The sequence below is a fragment of the Tachyglossus aculeatus genome, chromosome 14, assembly GCF_015852505.1.
Source record: "Tachyglossus aculeatus isolate mTacAcu1 chromosome 14, mTacAcu1.pri, whole genome shotgun sequence".
Classification (NCBI taxonomy): Eukaryota; Metazoa; Chordata; class Mammalia; order Monotremata; family Tachyglossidae; genus Tachyglossus; species Tachyglossus aculeatus.
The window spans coordinates 38,366,149-38,384,651 of record NC_052079.1 but is presented as its reverse complement, the minus strand read 5'-3'; the positions used below and the strand labels follow the sequence as shown (position 1 = coordinate 38,384,651).

Here is an 18,503-nt window from a genome sequence, read left to right as displayed (position 1 = left end):
TTAAGCGCTTACTTTGTGTAAAGCACTGTTCTAAGCGCTGGTGAGGTTACAAGGTAATCAGGTTGTCCCACGGGGGGCTCACAGTCTTAATCCCCATTTTACAGATGAGGTAACTGAGGCACAGAGAAGTTGTGACTTGCCCAAAGTCACACAGCTGACAATTGGTGGAGCCGGGATTTGAACCCATGACCTCTGACTCCAAAGCCCGTGCTCTTTTCCATTGAGCCACACTGCTTCTCTTGTAGCAAATTGAATTTGAATTGAAGCCCTGCTGCTGTGCTGTTCTGCTTGTAAACCCCTTCAGTAACCTCCACAGTTAAATGCAGGTAGACGATCGTACCAACCTGTTTGTTTCCTATCTTCACTTTGAAAAACAATTCCTAAATTAGGGTGAAGCTGCTTTGTATAAACCCAGAGCCTCCCACTAAACCAGGCAGATAATGTTCCCTCACTGGATAGTAAATTGATTTTTACCTCAGTTTAGGCACCCTAGAAGTGCACATGCCAAATATCTACGTGCATAATTTTGACAATTACAAACACTATGGATTTGTCTGAAAATAATTGAAAACTACATACCAGAGGAATTTTGTAAATAATCTTACTTTTTCCCCTAAAATTAGTAATCTTGGTCATTCCCCTAATTTTTCAGGCCATTTATTCCACTCATCTGGGGCAAGCTCTGAAAAGGTATGATGCTTCCCTATTTAATAATAATAATAATAATGGTATTTGTTAAGCACTTACTATATGCCAGGCACCGTAATAAGCGCTGGATTGTTACATGTTTTAATTAATGTAAGCAATTTAATCTAAATAATCCTATTAAAGGTGTTTAAGATTTTGCTTACCCATAATTCTCTGCAAAGTCTCAAATATTTGCACTGTAATTTGATGATTCGCCTCTAAATTTTCCAAACATTAATTTCTGAAAGTTCTTGCAGAATAAATGGAATTCAAATTAGGTTTGCCCCACTCTTTTGTGTTCTGTAATGTTTGGGTAAAAGAATTGTAGCTACTATTGAACAAAGGCAGTTGTTATACTATTCCGTGCTTGTATTTTTTTAATAGTTACATTTAAAAGTCAGTAGGACTAATTTGGTTGGCTACCCTTTTCTGAACTATCGTGCGATCAAATGGGACTAAAGACAAAGGTATCACATGAATAGACTTCGTGGTGCAACATAAAATTCACGCATTCATTCATCACCAGTATTTATTGAATGCCCACTGTGTGCGGATATGTAAATGTTGTTTTGGGATGAAGTCAGAATACTACCTCGCTGTGATTTTCCGAGCTGTAACATTGGCTGTAAAAAGCCACGGTTGACTTTAAACTTATTTAAAATTTAGACTTATTCCAGAATTTTGGAATGAGTTTGCAGATGAAAAAAACTTGTATTGTGACATATTCATTTTAAGGTTATTCCATATAAGCTGATGCTTAATGATTTTGATTGAGATGTGATAATTTACCTCAATCCCTTATTTCAAACCAGCTCACCATGCCTTCTCCCATGCCTGAATACCTAAATGTTCACTATATTTGTGAATCTGCCTCCCGCCTGCTGTTTTTGTCGATGCACTGGGCACGTTCCATTCCTTCTTTCCAGGCTTTAGGGTAAGTCTTGGAAGTCTTTAAATTATGTACGTATCTTTTAAATTGTAATTTATTAATTATTTATTCATACTAAATTCTCTCTATTGTATTGGAGTCTCCCAAGCACTGAGTAGTGTTCTGCACACGGTAAGCAGTCAGTAAAATGCCATAGAAAGAGTCCTTCAGAATAGATAGTTTGTCCTAAAGCAGATATATTTTCAGTGAGAAGTTAAACTGGGGAAGTTTAACATTTTAAGTTTGCACAGCCACTTTATTGTGCAGCTGTTATATCATAAACAGAAAGTGAATATTTTCAGTAGGTGGTCTGTTCAGTACACAATGGTTTATATTATATCAAAGTAGAATGTATTTAACTCACAAGAATTATAAGGCAGAAGTCAAATTGTCCCTAGGAGAAGGAATACCAGTGTCTTAACTCGGATAGAGTACCAAGGCGGCGGCGTCTTTCTTGTGTTTGATAAGCCATCCCTCAGGCTTTGCTTCTTCCAAATAAATAATTCCTAAGTATTTAACCTCCCTTGTTCTTATGCTTCATTTTTTATTTTCATTTCCCTCGATTTTATTCACTTCTCCGTATCTTGGCCCTAAAACTAGGCATGGTATTCTAATCAGTGGTGCTTATAATTATTAGCACCAACCCATTTGGTACTGCTCCCTTGAAGCTCTTATTACTTTTTTCATCGTGCTGTAAAATGCCGTTGACATATCTGCTTCTAGAGCAATGGCCATAAGCAGTACTCTTTCTTACATATGGTTCTTTTCGTCACAGTCATCTTACTCTTAGTAGCATTGCCCTGGGGTTTTGAATCTCCACGTAGTTGAAGTAATGTGTTTATTTTTGGTGTCTCCTCTGAAAAAATTATGGGCCCCTGAAAGCAAAAATATAGAGCTTCCTTTATCAACAGGAAGTTGTGTTTTGTTTCTGTAGGATCCCTTCATTATTTCGTACGATTGTCTGTCGTTGATTTTAGGTGAAATTTTGAATTAAATTAACCTAATTTTTATGTCTCCTTTACATTGCTAAACTCCGTGACGACTAATATTGTATTGCCGTTGAAGACATTTGATCTATAAATGTAATGTTGAGCAACGTATAATAAATGCTTTGTGCACCAAAGAGATAACACATTAACTGTACCTAGATCTTGCCCAGAGTCTTACCAGGATCATGTTTAGAAAATGCTATTGATGGTTAATCTAAACAGTTTTTTTATTCTTGTTGTTCCAACAGGCAGGAAAATAGCATATCATTGGTAAAAGCCTGTTGGAATGAACTGTTTACCCTCGGGCTCGCACAGTGTTCCCAAGTGATGAATGTTGCAACTATATTAACTGCATTCGTCAACCACCTTCACAGTAGCCTTCAGCAAGGTAACAAAACACCTTTCCTTTATCAGAACAGGGGATGGAACTTAGTTGTAAACTGTGGGTTGTTTTTTTTTTTAATGGTATGCGCCAAGCACTGTGTACTAAGTGCTAATGAGCTTCTGGGTGGAAACTCCCTTCTCCTTTGACCCTGGAAAGTGGGGATAGATAATATGAACAGGATTTACAACTGTGCAGGTTTTTAGGAAATTATTATTAAACCTCTAAAATTGGCTCTGCCACTTGCCTGCTGTATAATCTTGGGCAAGTCTGTGTGGAACAGCAACTATATCTGACCTGTTTATCTGACCCAGTGCTTAGTATAGTGCTTGGTACATGATAATAATAATAATAATAAAGCTATTTATTAAGCGCTTACTATGTGCAATGCACTGTTCTAAGCACTGAGGAGGTTACAGGGTGATCAGATTGTCCCACGGGGGGCTCACAGTCTTAATCCCCATTTTACAGATTTGGTAGCTGAGGCCCAAAGAAGTGACTTGCCCAAAGTCACACAGCTGACAATTGGAGGAGCCGGGATTTGAACCCTTGACCTCCGACTCCAAAGCCCGTGCTCTTTTCCACTGAGCCACACTGCTTCTCTATAGCATGTGCTTAACAAGTACCACAATTACTAATATAAACTTGATAGTTAATATGTTAAGAAGAGGGAATATTAAATAATTTTTCTCCTTTTTTTCAAAACTTGCAGGGTAATTTTCAGTTTTCTAGAATCACTGAAGTAGATGATACATTATTTCTCAAGAGATGATCAAGATTTGACAATTATTTTAAAGAGCATAAAGAACTACATACTTGTATATACTTATATTTGCATGTATAGGTTTTTCAGCCATCAATAATAACCATAAGTAGGTGGTTTAAGAACTGAAAATTCAAAGGAAAATAGCAAAAAATAGCAGATACTTTGCAAGCAGATAACACTTTGGCATTATTGTAGATAAACTATCATCAGAAAGGGGGAAGTTGGTGATGGAGCACATCTTCAAGCTGCAAGAATTCTGTAACAGTATGGTTAAACTTTGTCTTGACGGCTATGAATATGCTTACCTGAAAGCAATTGTCCTCTTCAGTCCAGGTATGTAAACATTTGACTGATTCTCCTCTTTGTTCGAAGGTTCTGGCTTGAGACTGAGGTCAGTCAGTGAATCAGTGGTCTTTATTAAGCACTTACTATGTGCAGAGCACTGTATGCTAAGCACTTGGACAAGTACTATACAACAGAATTAGTAGACACGTTCCCTGCTCATAACGAGCTTACGGTCTAGGCAGTAAAGCCCAAAGCTGCTTATGGAACTGAGCCCCTTCCTTCCTCTCCCCCTCGTCCCCCTCTCCATCCCCCCTATCTTACCTCCTTACCTTCCCCACAGCACCTGTATATATGTATATATGTTTGTACATATTTATTACTCTATGTATTTATTTTACTTGTACATATCTATTCTATTTTATTTTGTTAGTATGTTTGGTTTTGTTCCCTGTCTCCCCCTTTTAGACTGTGAGCCCACTGTTGGGTAGGGACTGTCTCTATATGTTGCCAATTTGTACTTCCCAAGAGCTTAGTACAGTGCTCTGCACATAGTAAGCGCTCAATAAATACAATTGATGATGATGATGATGGAAAGCAGCAGTTGCCTTGTGAGTTCTGCATTCCCTGCAAGTGTCCCAATAGCTGCATCTAGGCTAGATTCGGTTAATATGATTAACTATAATATAATATTAATATTATAATATCAATATATCATAATATAATATTAATGTTATAATATTAATATATTATAATATAATATTAATACTGTAACATTAATATATTATAATATAATATTATAGTGTTAACATATCACAATATAATATTAATGTATTATAATATAATAATTAATATAATATTAATATGATATAATTAAGCGCTTAGTACAGTGCTCTGCACACAGTAAGCGCTCAATAAATACGATTGATTGATTCGGGTGAGGTCAGTAGAGTATAGATACTGGTCTGTATAGAGCCTAGGCTCAAAGAAACACCCAGAATGTCCTCTGTGGGTTGGGGCGGGAGGACTCCTGGAGAATTTTAACCTCAGGGGCTTTATCACCCCGAGTCCGTCTGTTTTCACTTCTTTGCTAGGTCTTAGAGGAAGATTGTATAGTCTTAATAAAAGAAACAATTACACAGATGACAAAATATATTTTTTTACTGTTTACCGGCTTCTACAAAAGGAATAATAAATGTTATTCAGTAAGCTACTTGGGTCTTTATCCGCTGTGTATTGTCCATGGGTAGATCTTTGAAAGGCTCTTTTAGACTGTGAGCCCACTGTTGGGTAGGGACTGTCTCTATATGTTACCAATTTGTACTTCCCAATTTGTACTTCCCAAGTGCTTAGTACAGTGCTCTGCACATAGTAAGCGCTCAATAAATACGATTGATGATGATGATGATGATATATATTTAGAATGTCAGGCAAATCAAAATAAGCAGCAGAAGCTGTTGTCATTTTATAAATTATACCCAGATTTTTTTTTTCCTATTGTGCTCCAAATCTTTTCTCAGGTTTTTATTTAAGCTTCTGAAGTATATGAAGCCTACAGTGGTGTGCCCAAGTTCATAGGGCCTAGGAAAAAAATAAAACAGTTGTACCTTGCTAGTGACCACCCCGCAACCCTTGGCTCATATCATTTCCCTTGCATGGAATTCCCCACCTTCCTCACATTGACCAAAAGTGCAACCTTCTCCACCTCACAGTGCTCCTACAAAACTACTTTCTTAATTACCAGTAACTGTTGTTTCAGATCACCCAGGCTTAGAAAACATGGGACAAATTGAGAAATTTCAGGAAAAGGCTTACATGGAATTTCAGGATTACATAACAAAAGCATACCCAGATGACACCTACAGGTATGTGGAACTTTAAAAAAAAAAATCACCAATGACATCATCTTGATGCCTTTCTTTCAGCAGTGAAAGACCTGGGTAATTTCCATTCCACAAGTGTTTTAATAGACTTTTCTGACTTCATTTAGAGTTCTGTGCTATTATTTTACATTTATTATTGCTTTCAGTGGTTTTCTGATTTCAAAGGGCAGTTAAAATCATTTAAATTCCCCTGAAATACATTTTGTCATTTTGGTGAATTCACTGATGACATTGCCGGCCACGGAGAATTGTTGGAAAGACAGATGATTTCTCAGTGTATGGCCCTCTTTACAGATTCAGCTGCCCTTTCGATCGATCAGTGGTGTTAGAGCACTTTGTGCTGAACACTGTACTGAGCGCTTGGGAGAGTCCAATACAATAAAATTGGTGGACAGTCTAAAAGAGCTTACAACCTAGTGCTTACCGATTCATCGATATAATTGAAATTCCCCATCAATTTTTCATCCTATCTGAGATTTTATTTTCCTTTAGTAACATGACTGATTTTCGTGGGAAGGGAAGCTTAACCGGCTATGTTTCAGCTGTCACTAGCCATTTACCAGTCCAAGCCAGTTAAAGAAAGCAGAGATTTTGATTTTATTTTCAAAATCACAGCCTTGTACAGGCATGCCCCCATTGTGAATGGCCACAATATCTCAGCTTCAGAGGTAATGCTCGGCACTGATGGCTGACAAAGCCCAGGATTCGAACAGAGAAAGAAATGAGACAGATTTAGGCAACCTGATCTCTCCTGCCCCTATTCTGTGCCGCTTTGGGCTGAAACTGAGAAATCCCTTCTCCCCAATGGCAGCGGAGAAGGCAGTTGCCATGGTGGCCACTACGACTAGAATTTAAAAAGTTAAAGGACCAGATAACGAAAGTACACACAGCACAGTTTAGCTCATTGGGAGTATGGGGGCAAGGGGAAAGGGGTGAAGAAAAAATGAAAAGGCTGCCACAAATAGGGGAAGGGGAGACAGAGGTTCTTGCTAGGTGCACAAGGAGAGTCATGGAGCTGGTGGATAACTGTATCAGGGCATTGGATCCTTTCTTATTTTAATGTTTAGATTATTTTGAATGGATTTATTTTAGAATTTACATTAGAAGAACTTAAACCCTGTTGAAATGTCTGGGAAAGGGGAATATGATATAATATGATCCAGGCAGTCCCTCAAGGTATTTATGATACAGGTAGGCCCTTAAGACTCACACCCTTGGAATGACTGCATTAAAGGAGAAAGACGAGCCAAAATCGCAAGTACATTGGGTTTATCAAATTCCATAGTAAGTACTATGGTTTAAAAAAAAGAGATGGAATTGTGAAAATTGCAGGCAGTTTACAGTCAGCAATGTTGCGTTGAAAATGTAGTGGGTTGATTGAAGAAATAAAACATTTGCTCAAAATCTGGCTGGGTAATAGGCACTCGCACTCCCGTGGGCAAGGCCATTATTTCAGCTACGGCAAAGCGTCTGTATGATGACTTGGAAAAAAGCAAATGGGGAAAGAGGTTCACCTCAGCCACTTTTTTCTGTCAGTCGTGGTTGGCTTGCTAGCTTTAAGAGAAGAGAAAGAACATACTGATGAGGTCACAAGTACAGCCATGGGAGGTGTCTGAATTTATCCTGCAAGATCGTCTGGGTTATTTGATAGAAGTGTTTCACATGGACCAAACGGGATTGTTACAGAAGAAAATGCTGGCCAGAACTTCTCATGCTAAGGAAGGTATGAACCAGCAAAGTGACCGGCAGTCAATCAATTGTATTTACTGAGCACTTACCATGTACTAAGCACCGGGAGAGTACAATATAATGGAGTTGATAGGCACATTCCCTGTCCACAGTGAATTTATAGGTGATGAAGCAAATGATTTTAAGGTCAAGCCCCTGTTTGTGTGTTGTTCAGCAAAACCCATGGTTTTCAAGGAAAAGGTCAAGGCTTCTCTGCTTGTCACTTGGAGGTCTAATTCTAAAATTTAGGAGCCTGGAGCCTGTTCCAAGACTGGTTCTGTAGTGAGTTTATTCCAGTTGTGAAGGAATATTTATTGAGGAATAATGTAACCATTAAAGCCCTGTTGTTGTTGGGCAATGCACCAGGCCGTCGTCCTTCTTGAGGTAACGTTTTCAGAAATGAACGTGGCGTTCCTTGCCCTTAAACACTCCCTGTCTTCAGCCTGTGGGCAGCAGTGAATGCAACCTTCAACCCTATCCGAAGTTCTTAGGCGAGTGCTCTGCACACAGTAAGCGCTCAATAAATACGATTGATGATGATGAGTGCTCAATAAATACCATTGGTTGTTTGATTTTGCACATCCCATTATGACCCCGGGCAATTGTTGCGATTGGTATTCAGTATAGAATGAAGATCTTCCTCTGCTGCCCAATTTCTGATCGAACAGTACGATGAATTTAAAACTAAGGGTTTCTGTTTTAGGTGTGTAATCTTCTCTTCCTCATCACCCTTTTTCTGATTCATAACACTTGCTCACTCATCTTCTAGGTTATCCAGGTTGCTTCTCCGACTGCCTGCCCTGAGGCTGATGAGTGCTACCATCACAGAAGAGTTGTTTTTCGCAGGCCTCATTGGTAATGTGCAGATTGACAGCATTATCCCTTATATTCTTAGAATGGAGACTGCAGATTATAATTCTCAGATAATCGGACATGGTATTTGAAGACGCACCCCTAGTGCTTGCAATGGTTATACTGTCGTCTCCAAAAGCTAAAAAAAAACCGGAACCCTTGGAAAATTCATTTTCAGTCTCTTTGATTTTTCCTCCTGGTTTTTTGAGAATTTGGAAAGCGACTCTGAATCTGATGAGAATTGGGAAGAATTTTCCATCCAGATTTTGTACATAAATGGACAGAGAATACTTGTTTTGTTGAAAAACAAAACAAAACCGGAAATCCAGCCTTGGTAAGGAAGTAATCAGGAGTGCATGTCATGACTTAAATAAGGTGTCAAAATCCGATTTGTTTTTTTTTTTTTTTAATTAGCCTCCTTTCAGAATTGTGTTCCATTCATAGCATGATAATCATCGATCCCCAGCTGGTAGGAAAACCTAATGGTCTGAAACTCTGAGGAGGCCTCTAGGGATTTTTTTGGATCTTACATTTCTGTAACAGAATTCAATTTTGTTCCAGTTAATAAGTGAGATGAAACTTGGTTTTGTGTAATGGTGTAACATACCATTAAAATTGCAGGGAAGTCACAATAGAAATATGCTTTCACTTTTTTTTTTCCCTTTTTTTAAATTAACCTTTTGTAAGTACCTTGGTGTACCCCTTAATGGGCTGTGCCTCCCTTTCTTCCTGCTCTCCCTATTCCCCATTGCTGGCAATGGGACAAAGGCCATTCCTGATCTCATGGGTTGACATATATTAGTATTGTATACTGGTGATATAAGCACTTTTTATTTATGCAATAGAAAATTGGTACAAGAGTAAAGTATTTCCCAAAGTACTTTATTCTGAGTGTTATTTTCATTTCAGTTTTCTAGGTGTGTCATTTTTTTTGTTGTTGTTCATTTTATGTATCCTGGCCTCTCTTTGAAGTTAGCCAGATGCTTTTGGCTTGTTAAAATCTTCATTGTGGATACTCAGATTTTAAACTACAAATTTGTATCGGCAAGTTTGGACTTTGAAACAGCATTATTGCTTTAGCAATCTTGTTAATAGAGGGACATTTAGTGGCTTTCCATTTGAACAGTATTGAAAGTACTGTCCGTGAAAATTTGCATTAATGCCATCTCATAAGTTTTTGAGTTGGAGAGACTACTTCAAGAAGAGTAGCACTGCCCCAAACCAAATGCTTAGAAGTCTTAGTCATTGACAAATTACACGACTCCGTATTTTTAAAAGTCTGAATCAATCCACTGCTTAAATTATTTTTAAAGACCTTATTGGAGCTAGGGTTAAGATTAGAAATAAGTGTAATTGGCATTTTAGATGATTTGACTATTGACTAAAACTTAGATAATTGACTTGTAGATCCTAGGCATTTGGTTTTCAGTGACTCGTCACTTGGCATTCCTATTCATTGTTTTTACGATTAATTGCCAGGTGCAATCTTGTCCCAAGCCTGTAAATATGTTTGTTGGTAAAAGGGCATTTTTGTCAAGTCTTTTTCAACAAGAGAAGCTGTTTTTTTTAATTTTAGTTTTTACCAATTCCTTTGTTTACAACCACTTTACCAATTAGCCATCCCGAGATTTTTATCAGCCTATTAAAAATGGACTATATATATACGGGACCTTTGTTGAAAGTTGAGAAAGTTTTAACTGAAGGAAAGACTGTATTTACTATAGAAAATCAGCAGTTTTACAAATTCAAGGATCAAAGGCAGGAGCTAAGTAAAATATCCAGTCAAATAATGTATATATGGCTTACGGTTAGGTTATATATGTCTTTCAGGTATTTTTCCTGGTTAAACTTAGAGTTATATCTGGATGTGTTTAAAGGAATTGTATTAAAGCATCACCTGCATTACCATTTTCTAGTCTTTTCAATATCACTGGAAGCTCTTTGTTGTTCATTCCATTTTCCTCCTACTGTAATTGTACTTTCATGTTAGCATGGACCTTCCGCATTAGGGAAGGAGCAAGGTATCGTTGATCACGTGATGTAATCTGTGTAGTTTGGAAACAAATGTTATTGGATTAACCACCATCCCTTATTAGGAGGGTGTTTGGAATTTTGCCACCCATTTGCAAATATAATTTGCAGTTATTAAATTGAAAGGAAACTTGGGTTTCAATGTAACGGCAGGTATTTAACTGCAGTCCTCCTTCCTGATATGATTGGATCAAACCAAACAAATGAAGTGGTCTTAGGGCAAAGTGAAGTAATTAGGAGAGGGGTATTTTTCACATTTTTAAGGATCTGGAGCACACAAATTTTGAAAAGCAATGAAATAAACACTGATCACAACCCTAGGTGCATCTCACCTGTAGAATGGACCTCACCCCTCCGTACATCTAAGCTGTGTTGGCCGTTGTATAAAAGCTGCTGTAAATGTCTTCGAATCTGACTAAAAGTGTAAAATTCTATTTTGGCTGTATTTTTTAAACAAATTGTAACTTTTTATGATAGAATACAATCGTTGCAACCTTTTTGTTTCTTATTTCATATGGATTAATATCTGGATGAACATTAGGCTCACACTTCATGACCTAGGAAGGTGCTTCACCCTATTTGGTAGGAAAATAATACTTTAAATCACTGAGTGTGTAAATAAATTGAAGCACTGTCTAATTTTGTCTGGTTCTAGTCCTCCTAAAGATGGATTTTTGTTGTTTCACAGGGTATTGTTTCAAAATGAGTGGTGATATCAGTTTTAAATTTACATTCTTCTAAAAATGGCATTGTAGCCTCAGTTACTAGTGGAAGAAAATGCGTACTATAAGGCAGAGGTTTTCAATATCTTTCAGAAACTATAGGCAGTTCTATAGATTCGTGAAGAAATCCACATTAAGGAAAACTGGCATTATAATTTGACTCTGTGCATGTGCACAGCGGCTGCTTCTGCTGTCAGATCACTTTCTAACTAGATCAGCATCATCATCATCAATCGTATTTATTGAGCGCTTACTATGTGCAGAGCACTGTACTAAGCGCTTGGGAAGTACAAATTGGCAACATATAGAGACAGTCCCTACCCAACAGTGGGCTCACAGTCTAGAAGGGGGAGACAGAGAACAAAACCAAACGTACTAACAAAATAAATTAAATAGAATAGATATGTACAAGTAAAATAAATAAATAAATAAATAGAGTAATAAATATGTACAAGCATATATACATATGTACAGGTGCTGTGGGGATGTAGATCAGCATGTGATTTTTTTTTTTTGAATAACATTCCAAACTGTTCTACAGAATAGAGGTAGTGAGAGCATGTTAGGTGGGAGCCAACTTTAGGTGAAATCTTAAGAAGATTCTAAAAATATAGAGTATTCTCTTCCTACCCGCTCTCTCCCCATCACAACACAATAATAATAGTAATAATAATAAATTATTATTAATTAATATTATTAATTAATATTAATTATTGTACCATAATAATGGTATTTATTCAGTGCTTACTATGTGCAAAGCACTGTTCTAAGCGCTGGGGAGGTTGCAAGGTGATCAGGTTGTCCCACAGGGGGTTCACAGTCTGAATACCCATTTTGCAGATGAGGAGGTCACTGAGGCACAGAGAAGTTAAGTGACTTGCCCAAAGTCACACAGCTGACATCCCTGTCACCACATATCTACACAGCTATCCAAGCTGGCCAGCTGGAGGAATAGCTAGTATAAGGCGCCAAGTAAATCAAACTCTCATTCTCCATCCTTGCCGCCCAGCTGGGTACCACAGTGGAATTAAAAGGACTCGGTTCTCGTGAGAAGCTCAAAGAAAATTCAGTTTATTTAGATAGCTCATGAAACATGTCTACCAACTCTTGTACTATACTCTTCCAAGCAGTACAGTGCTATCAATCAATCAGTTACCTCATCTGTAAAATGGGAATTAAGACTGTGAGCCCCCCATGGGACAACCTGATCACCTCGTAACTCATTCATTCATTCAATCGTATTTATTGAGCGCTTACTGAGTGCAGAGCACTGTACTAAGCGCTTGGGAAGTACAAGTTGGCAACATATAGAGACGGTCCCTGCCCAACAGTGGGCTCACAGTCTAGAAGGGGAATGATAAATGACCACACGGTGCACGGGAGGGGAGGGAAGAGGGTGGAATTTAGGAAGGGGTGCTTCCTAAGAAAACAAGGACATTCGGGGGGTAGAGAAACCCGCCCTGGCAGCGGTGGGATTCAAACCCACGCCTCCGGGGAGACTGGAGCCTAAATCCAGCGCCTTAGACCGCTCGGCCACGCTAGCTGCACCCGCACCTGCCCCTACAGTAAGTGCTCAAATAGCAATCAATCAATCAATCGTATTTATTGAGCGCTTACTGTGTGCAGAGCACTGTACTAAGCGCTTGGGAAGTACAAGTTGGCAACATATAGAGACAGTCCCTACCCAACAGTGGGCTCCCAGTCTAAAAGGGGGAGACGGAGAACAAAACCAAACATACTAACAAAATAAAATAAATAGAATAGATATGTACAAGTAAAATAAATAGAGTAATAAATAGCAGTGATTGATTGTCATTAAGACTGAATTTCATAATAGATATTATAGGAACCAACTGTTACATCGAGTCCTTCCTCTTCCCCTCCCCAGTCCCCCCGCCTTACCTCCTTCCCTTCCCCACAGCACCTGTATATATGTATATCTGTTTGTACGTATTTACTACCCTATTTATTTTACTTGTACATATCTATTCTATTTATTTTATTTTGTTAATATGTTTTATTCTCTGTCTCCCCCTTCTAGACTGTGAGCCCACTGTTGTGCAGGGACCGTCTCTATATGTTGCCAACTTGGACTTCCCAAGCGCTTAGTCCAGTGTTCTGCACAAAGTAAGCGCTCAATAAATACGATTGATTGATTGATTGATTGATTGATTAAGCCGCATCTTGTGGAGTGAGTAACCATTCCGTCGTACCTAGGTAGCGTTCACTATCAGGGCAATCAGACTCCTGACTTAGAGCCTCCCCTGCAACTGGCCACTTCAGCGCTCCTGAAATCCCCCTCCTCCTCACCAATCCATGGAGTGTCTTCCCAAAAGCGATCCCTTGCAATGATATCCTTATTTATTCGGTAGTCGGTATTTATTCAGTATTCATCTTTGAAGTCTCTGATTACTACAACTTATTGGTTTCTTCCCCCTGCAACCCACACCCGTCTCCCTGCCCTCATTCTAGTCTGTCAACCCACTGTTGGGTAGGGACCGTCTCTCTACGTTGCCAACTTGTCCTTCCCAAGCGCTTAGTACAGTGCTCTGCACACAGTAAGCGCTCAATAAATACGATTGAATGAGTTACGAGGTGATCAGGTTGTTCCACGGGGGGCTCAGAGTCTTAATCCCCATTTTACAGAGGAGGTAACTGAGGCACAGAGAAGTTAAGTGACTTGCCTAAAGTCACACAGCAGACAAGGGGTGGAGCCGGGATTCGAATCCACGACCTCTGACTCCAAAGCCCGGGCTCCTAATAATCATAATCGTTGTGGTATTTAAGCGCTTCCTACGTACCAAGCACTCTACTAAGCGCCGAGGTGAAGACAAACAAATCAATGAATACGATTGAATAAATGAATTTGTAGTTCCCAAGCGCGTAGTACAGTGCTCTGCACACAGTAAGCGCTCAATAAATACGATTGAATGAATGAACCCTTAACAAATAGCATTTAAGCGCTTAGTACAGTGCTCTGCACACAGTAAGCGCTCAATAAATACTATTGGATGAATGAACGAACGAATGCTAAACAAATAGCATTTAAGCGTTAAGCATTAAGTCTTCTAGACTGTGAGCCCGCTGTTGGGTAGGGACCGTCTCTATATGTTGCCAACTTGTACTTCCCAAGTGCTTAGTACAGTGCTGTGCACACAGTAAGCGCTCAATAAATACAATTGAATGAATGAATGAACTTGTACTTCCCAAGCGCTTAGTCCAGCACTCTGCACACAGTAGGTGCTCAATAAATAAGATTGAATGAATGAATAAGCGCATAGTCCAGTGCTCTGCACACAGTAAGCACTCAATAAATACGATTGAATGAATGAACTTGTACTTCCCAAGCGTTTAGTACGGTGCTCTGCGCACAGTAAGCGCTCAATAAATACGATTGAATGAATGAATGAATAAGCGCTTAGTCCAGTGCTGTGCACACAGTAAGCACTCAATAAATATGATTGAATGAATAAATGAACTTGTACTTCCCAAGGTCTTAGTACAGTGCTCTGCGCACAGTAAGCGCTCAATAAATACGATTGAATGAATGAATGAATAGGCACTTAGTCCAGTGCTCTGCACACAGTAAGTGCTCAATAAATACGATTGAATGAATGAACTTGTACTTCCCGAGCACTTAGTCCAGTGCTCTGCACACAGTAAGCGCTCAATAAATATGATTGAATGAATGAATGAGTAGGCGCTTAGTCCAGTGCTCTGCACACAGTAAGTGCTCAGTAAATACGATTGAATGAATGAATGAACTTGCACTTCCCTAGCACTTAGTACAGCGCTCTGCACACAGTAAGCACTCAATAAATACGATTGAATGAATGAATAAGTGCTTAGTCCAGTCCGCTCAATAAATATGATTGAATTAATGAATGAATGAACTTGTACTTCCCAGGCGCTTAGTCCAGCGCTCTGCACACAGTAAGCGCTCAATAAATACGATTGAATGAATGAATTAATAAGCACATAGTCCAGTGCTCTGCACACAGTAAGCACTCAATAAATGCGAATGAATGAATGAATGAACTTGTACTTCCCAAGCTCTTAGTCCAGCGCTCTGCACACAGTAAGCGCTCAATAAATACGATTGAATGAATGAATGAATGTAGTGCTGTGCACACAGTAAGCGCTCAATAAATACGACTGAATGAATGAAGGAATGAACTTGTACTTCCCAGGCGCTTAGTCCAACGCTCTGCACACAGTAAGCGCTCAATAAATACGATTGAATGAATGAATGAATGTAGTGCTCTGCACACAGTAAGCGCTCAATAAATATGACTGAATGAATGAAGGAATGAACTTGCACTTCCCAGGCGCTTAGTACAGTGCTCTGCGCACAGTAAGTGCTCAATAAATACGATTGAATGAATGAATAAATACGATTGAATGAATGAATAAATACGAATGAATGAATAAATACGAATGAATGAATGAGTGAGTGAATGAATGAATAAAAAAAGTCTGGGCTGTCAGGACGAGGTGAAGGGGGAAATGCTCGAAACTGCGCAGGCGCGGGGCGGAAGAATGAATGAATGAATGAATGAATGAATGAATAAAAAAGTCTGGGCGGTCTGGACGAGGTGAGGGGGAAATGCTCGAAACTGCGCAGGCGCGGGGCGGAAGAATGAATGAATGAATGAATGAATGAATAAAAAAGTGGGCGGTCTGGACGAGGTGAGGGGGAAATGTTCGAAACTGCGCAGGCGCGGGGCGGAAGAATGAATGAATGAATGAACGAATGAATGAATAAAAAAGTCTGGGCGTTCAGGACGAGGTGAGGGGAAAATGCTCGAAACTGCGCAGGCGCGGGGCGGAAGAATGAATGAATGAATGAGTGAGTGAGTGAATGAATAAAAAAGTCTGGACGGTCAGGACGAGGTGAGGGGGGAAATGCTCGAAACTGCGCAGGCGCGGGGCGGAAGAATGAATGAATGAGTGAGTGAGTGAATGAATAAAAAAGTCTGGACGGTCAGAACGAGGTGAGGGGGAAATGTTCGAAACTGCGCAGGCTCGGGGTGGAAGAATGAATGAATGAATGAATGAATGAATGAATGAATGAATGAATAAAAAGTCTGGGCGGTCTGGACGAGGTGAGGGGAAATGTTCGAAACTGCGCAGGCGCGGGGCGGAAGAATGAATGAATGAATGAGTGAATGATTGAATGAATAAAAAAGTCGGCGGTCAGGACGAGGTGAGGGGGAAATGCTCGAAACTGCGCTGGCGCGGGGCGGAAGAATGAATGAATGAATGAATGAACGAGTGAATGAATAAAAAAGTCTGGGCGGTCAGGATGAGGTGAGGGGGAAATGCTCGAAACTGCGCAGGCGCGGGGCGGAAGAATGAATGAATGAATGAGTGAATGAGTGAATGAATAAAAAAGTCTGGGCGGTCAGGACGAGGTGAGGGGGGAAATGCTCGAAACTGCGCAGGCTCGGGGTGGAAGAATGAATGAATGAATGAGTGAATGAATAAAAAAGTCTGGGCGGTCAGGACGAGGTGAGGGGGAAATGCTCGAAACTGCGCAGGCGCGGGGCGGAAGAATGAATGAATGAATGAATGAATAAAAAAGTGGGCGGTCTGGACGAGGTGAGGGGGAAATGTTCGAAACTGCGCAGGCGCGGGGCGGAAGAATGAATGAATGAATGAACGAATGAATGAATAAAAAAGTCTGGGCGTTCAGGACGAGGTGAGGGGAAAATGCTCGAAACTGCGCAGGCGCGGGGCGGAAGAATGAATGAATGAATGAGTGAGTGAGTGAATGAATAAAAAAGTCTGGGCGGTCAGGATGAGGTGAGGGGGAAATGCTCGAAACTGCGCAGGCGCGGGGCGGAAGAATGAATGAATGAATGAGTGAATGAGTGAATGAATAAAAAAGTCTGGGCGGTCAGGACGAGGTGAGGGGGGAAATGCTCGAAACTGCGCAGGCTCGGGGTGGAAGAATGAATGAATGAATGAGTGAATGAATAAAAAAGTCTGGGCGGTCAGGACGAGGTGAGGGGGAAATGCTCGAAACTGCGCTGGCGCGGGGCGGAAGAATGAATGAATGAATGAATGAATGAATGAATGAATAAAAAAGTCTGGGCGGTCTGGACGAGGTGAGGGGAAATGTTCGAAACTGCGCAGGCGCGGGGCGGAAGAATGAATGAATGAATGAGTGATTGAATGAATAAAAAAGTCGGCGGTCAGGACGAGGTGAGGGGGAAATGCTCGAAACTGCGCAGGCGCGGGGTGGAAGAATGAATGAATGAATGAATGAACGAGTGAATGAATAAAAAAGTCTCGGGGGTCAGGACGAGGTGAGGGGGAAATGCTCGAAACTGCGCAGGCGCGGGGCGGAAGAATGAATGAATGAATGAATGAATGAATAAAAAAGTCTGGGCGGTCGGGACGAGGTGAGGGGGAAATGCTCGAAACTGCGCAGGCGCGGGGCGGAAGAATGAATGAATGAGTGAGTGAGTGAACGAGTGAATGAATGGGTGAACGAGTGAATGAATAAAAAAGTCTGGGCGGTCTGGACGAGGTGAGGGGGAAATGTTCGAAACTGCGCAGGCGCGGGGTGGAAGAATGAATGAATGAATGAATGAATGAATGAGTGAATGATTGAATGAATAAAAAAGTCTGGGCGGTCTGGACGAGGTGAGGGGGAAATGTTCGAAACTGCGCAGGCGCGGGGCGGAAGAATGAATGAATGAGTGAATGAGTGAATGAATAAAAAAGTCTGGGCGGTCAGGACGAGTTGAGGGGGAAATGCTCGAAACTGCGCAGGCGCGGGGCGGAAGAATGAATGAATGAATGAATGAACGAGTGAATGAATAAAAGAGTCTGGGCGGTCAGGACGAGGTGAGTGGAAAATGCTCGAAACTGCGCAGGCGCGGGGTGGAAGAATGAATGAATGAATGAGTGAACGAGTGAATGAATAAAAAAGTCTGGGCGGTCAGGACGAGGTGAGGGGGAAATGCTCGAAACTGCGCAGGCGCGGAGTGAAAGAATGAATGAATGAATGAATAAAAAAGTCTGGGCGGTCGGGACGAGGTGAGGGGGAAATGCTCGAAACTGCGCAGGCGCGGGGCGGAAGAATGAATGAATGAATGAGTGAGTGAACGAGTGAATGAATGAGTGAACGAGTGAATGAATAAAAAAGTCTGGGCGGTCTGGACGAGGTGAGGGGGAAATGCTCGAAACTGCGCAGGCGCGGGGTGGAAGAATGAATGAATGAGTGAATGAATGAATAAAAAAGT

At 40.5% G+C, this 18,503-nt stretch overlaps 1 protein-coding gene and 1 non-coding gene across 7 annotated transcripts in view; one reads left to right on the top strand and one right to left on the bottom strand.

Moving 5' to 3' along the window:
- Positions 1 to 11,025, top strand: part of NR2C1 (nuclear receptor subfamily 2 group C member 1) — a 54,929-nt gene extending 43,904 nt beyond the window's left edge. For all 6 annotated transcript variants that reach the window (XM_038756235.1, XM_038756238.1, XM_038756240.1 and 3 more), the window contains 5 exons: positions 1,500 to 1,621; positions 2,853 to 2,992; positions 3,948 to 4,085; positions 5,794 to 5,899; positions 8,415 to 11,025. In XM_038756235.1, the coding sequence (XP_038612163.1) occupies positions 1,500 to 1,621; positions 2,853 to 2,992; positions 3,948 to 4,085; positions 5,794 to 5,899; positions 8,415 to 8,589 (681 nt within the window). In that variant the 3' untranslated portion in view covers positions 8,590 to 11,025. The remainder of the gene's footprint in view (positions 1 to 1,499; positions 1,622 to 2,852; positions 2,993 to 3,947; positions 4,086 to 5,793; positions 5,900 to 8,414) is intronic.
- Positions 11,026 to 12,711: 1,686 nt separating this feature from the next.
- Positions 12,712 to 12,793, bottom strand: TRNAL-UAG. Its single transcript has one exon. It is a non-coding gene; the product is annotated as a tRNA-Leu (tRNA).
- Positions 12,794 to 18,503: the final 5,710 nt, after the last annotated feature.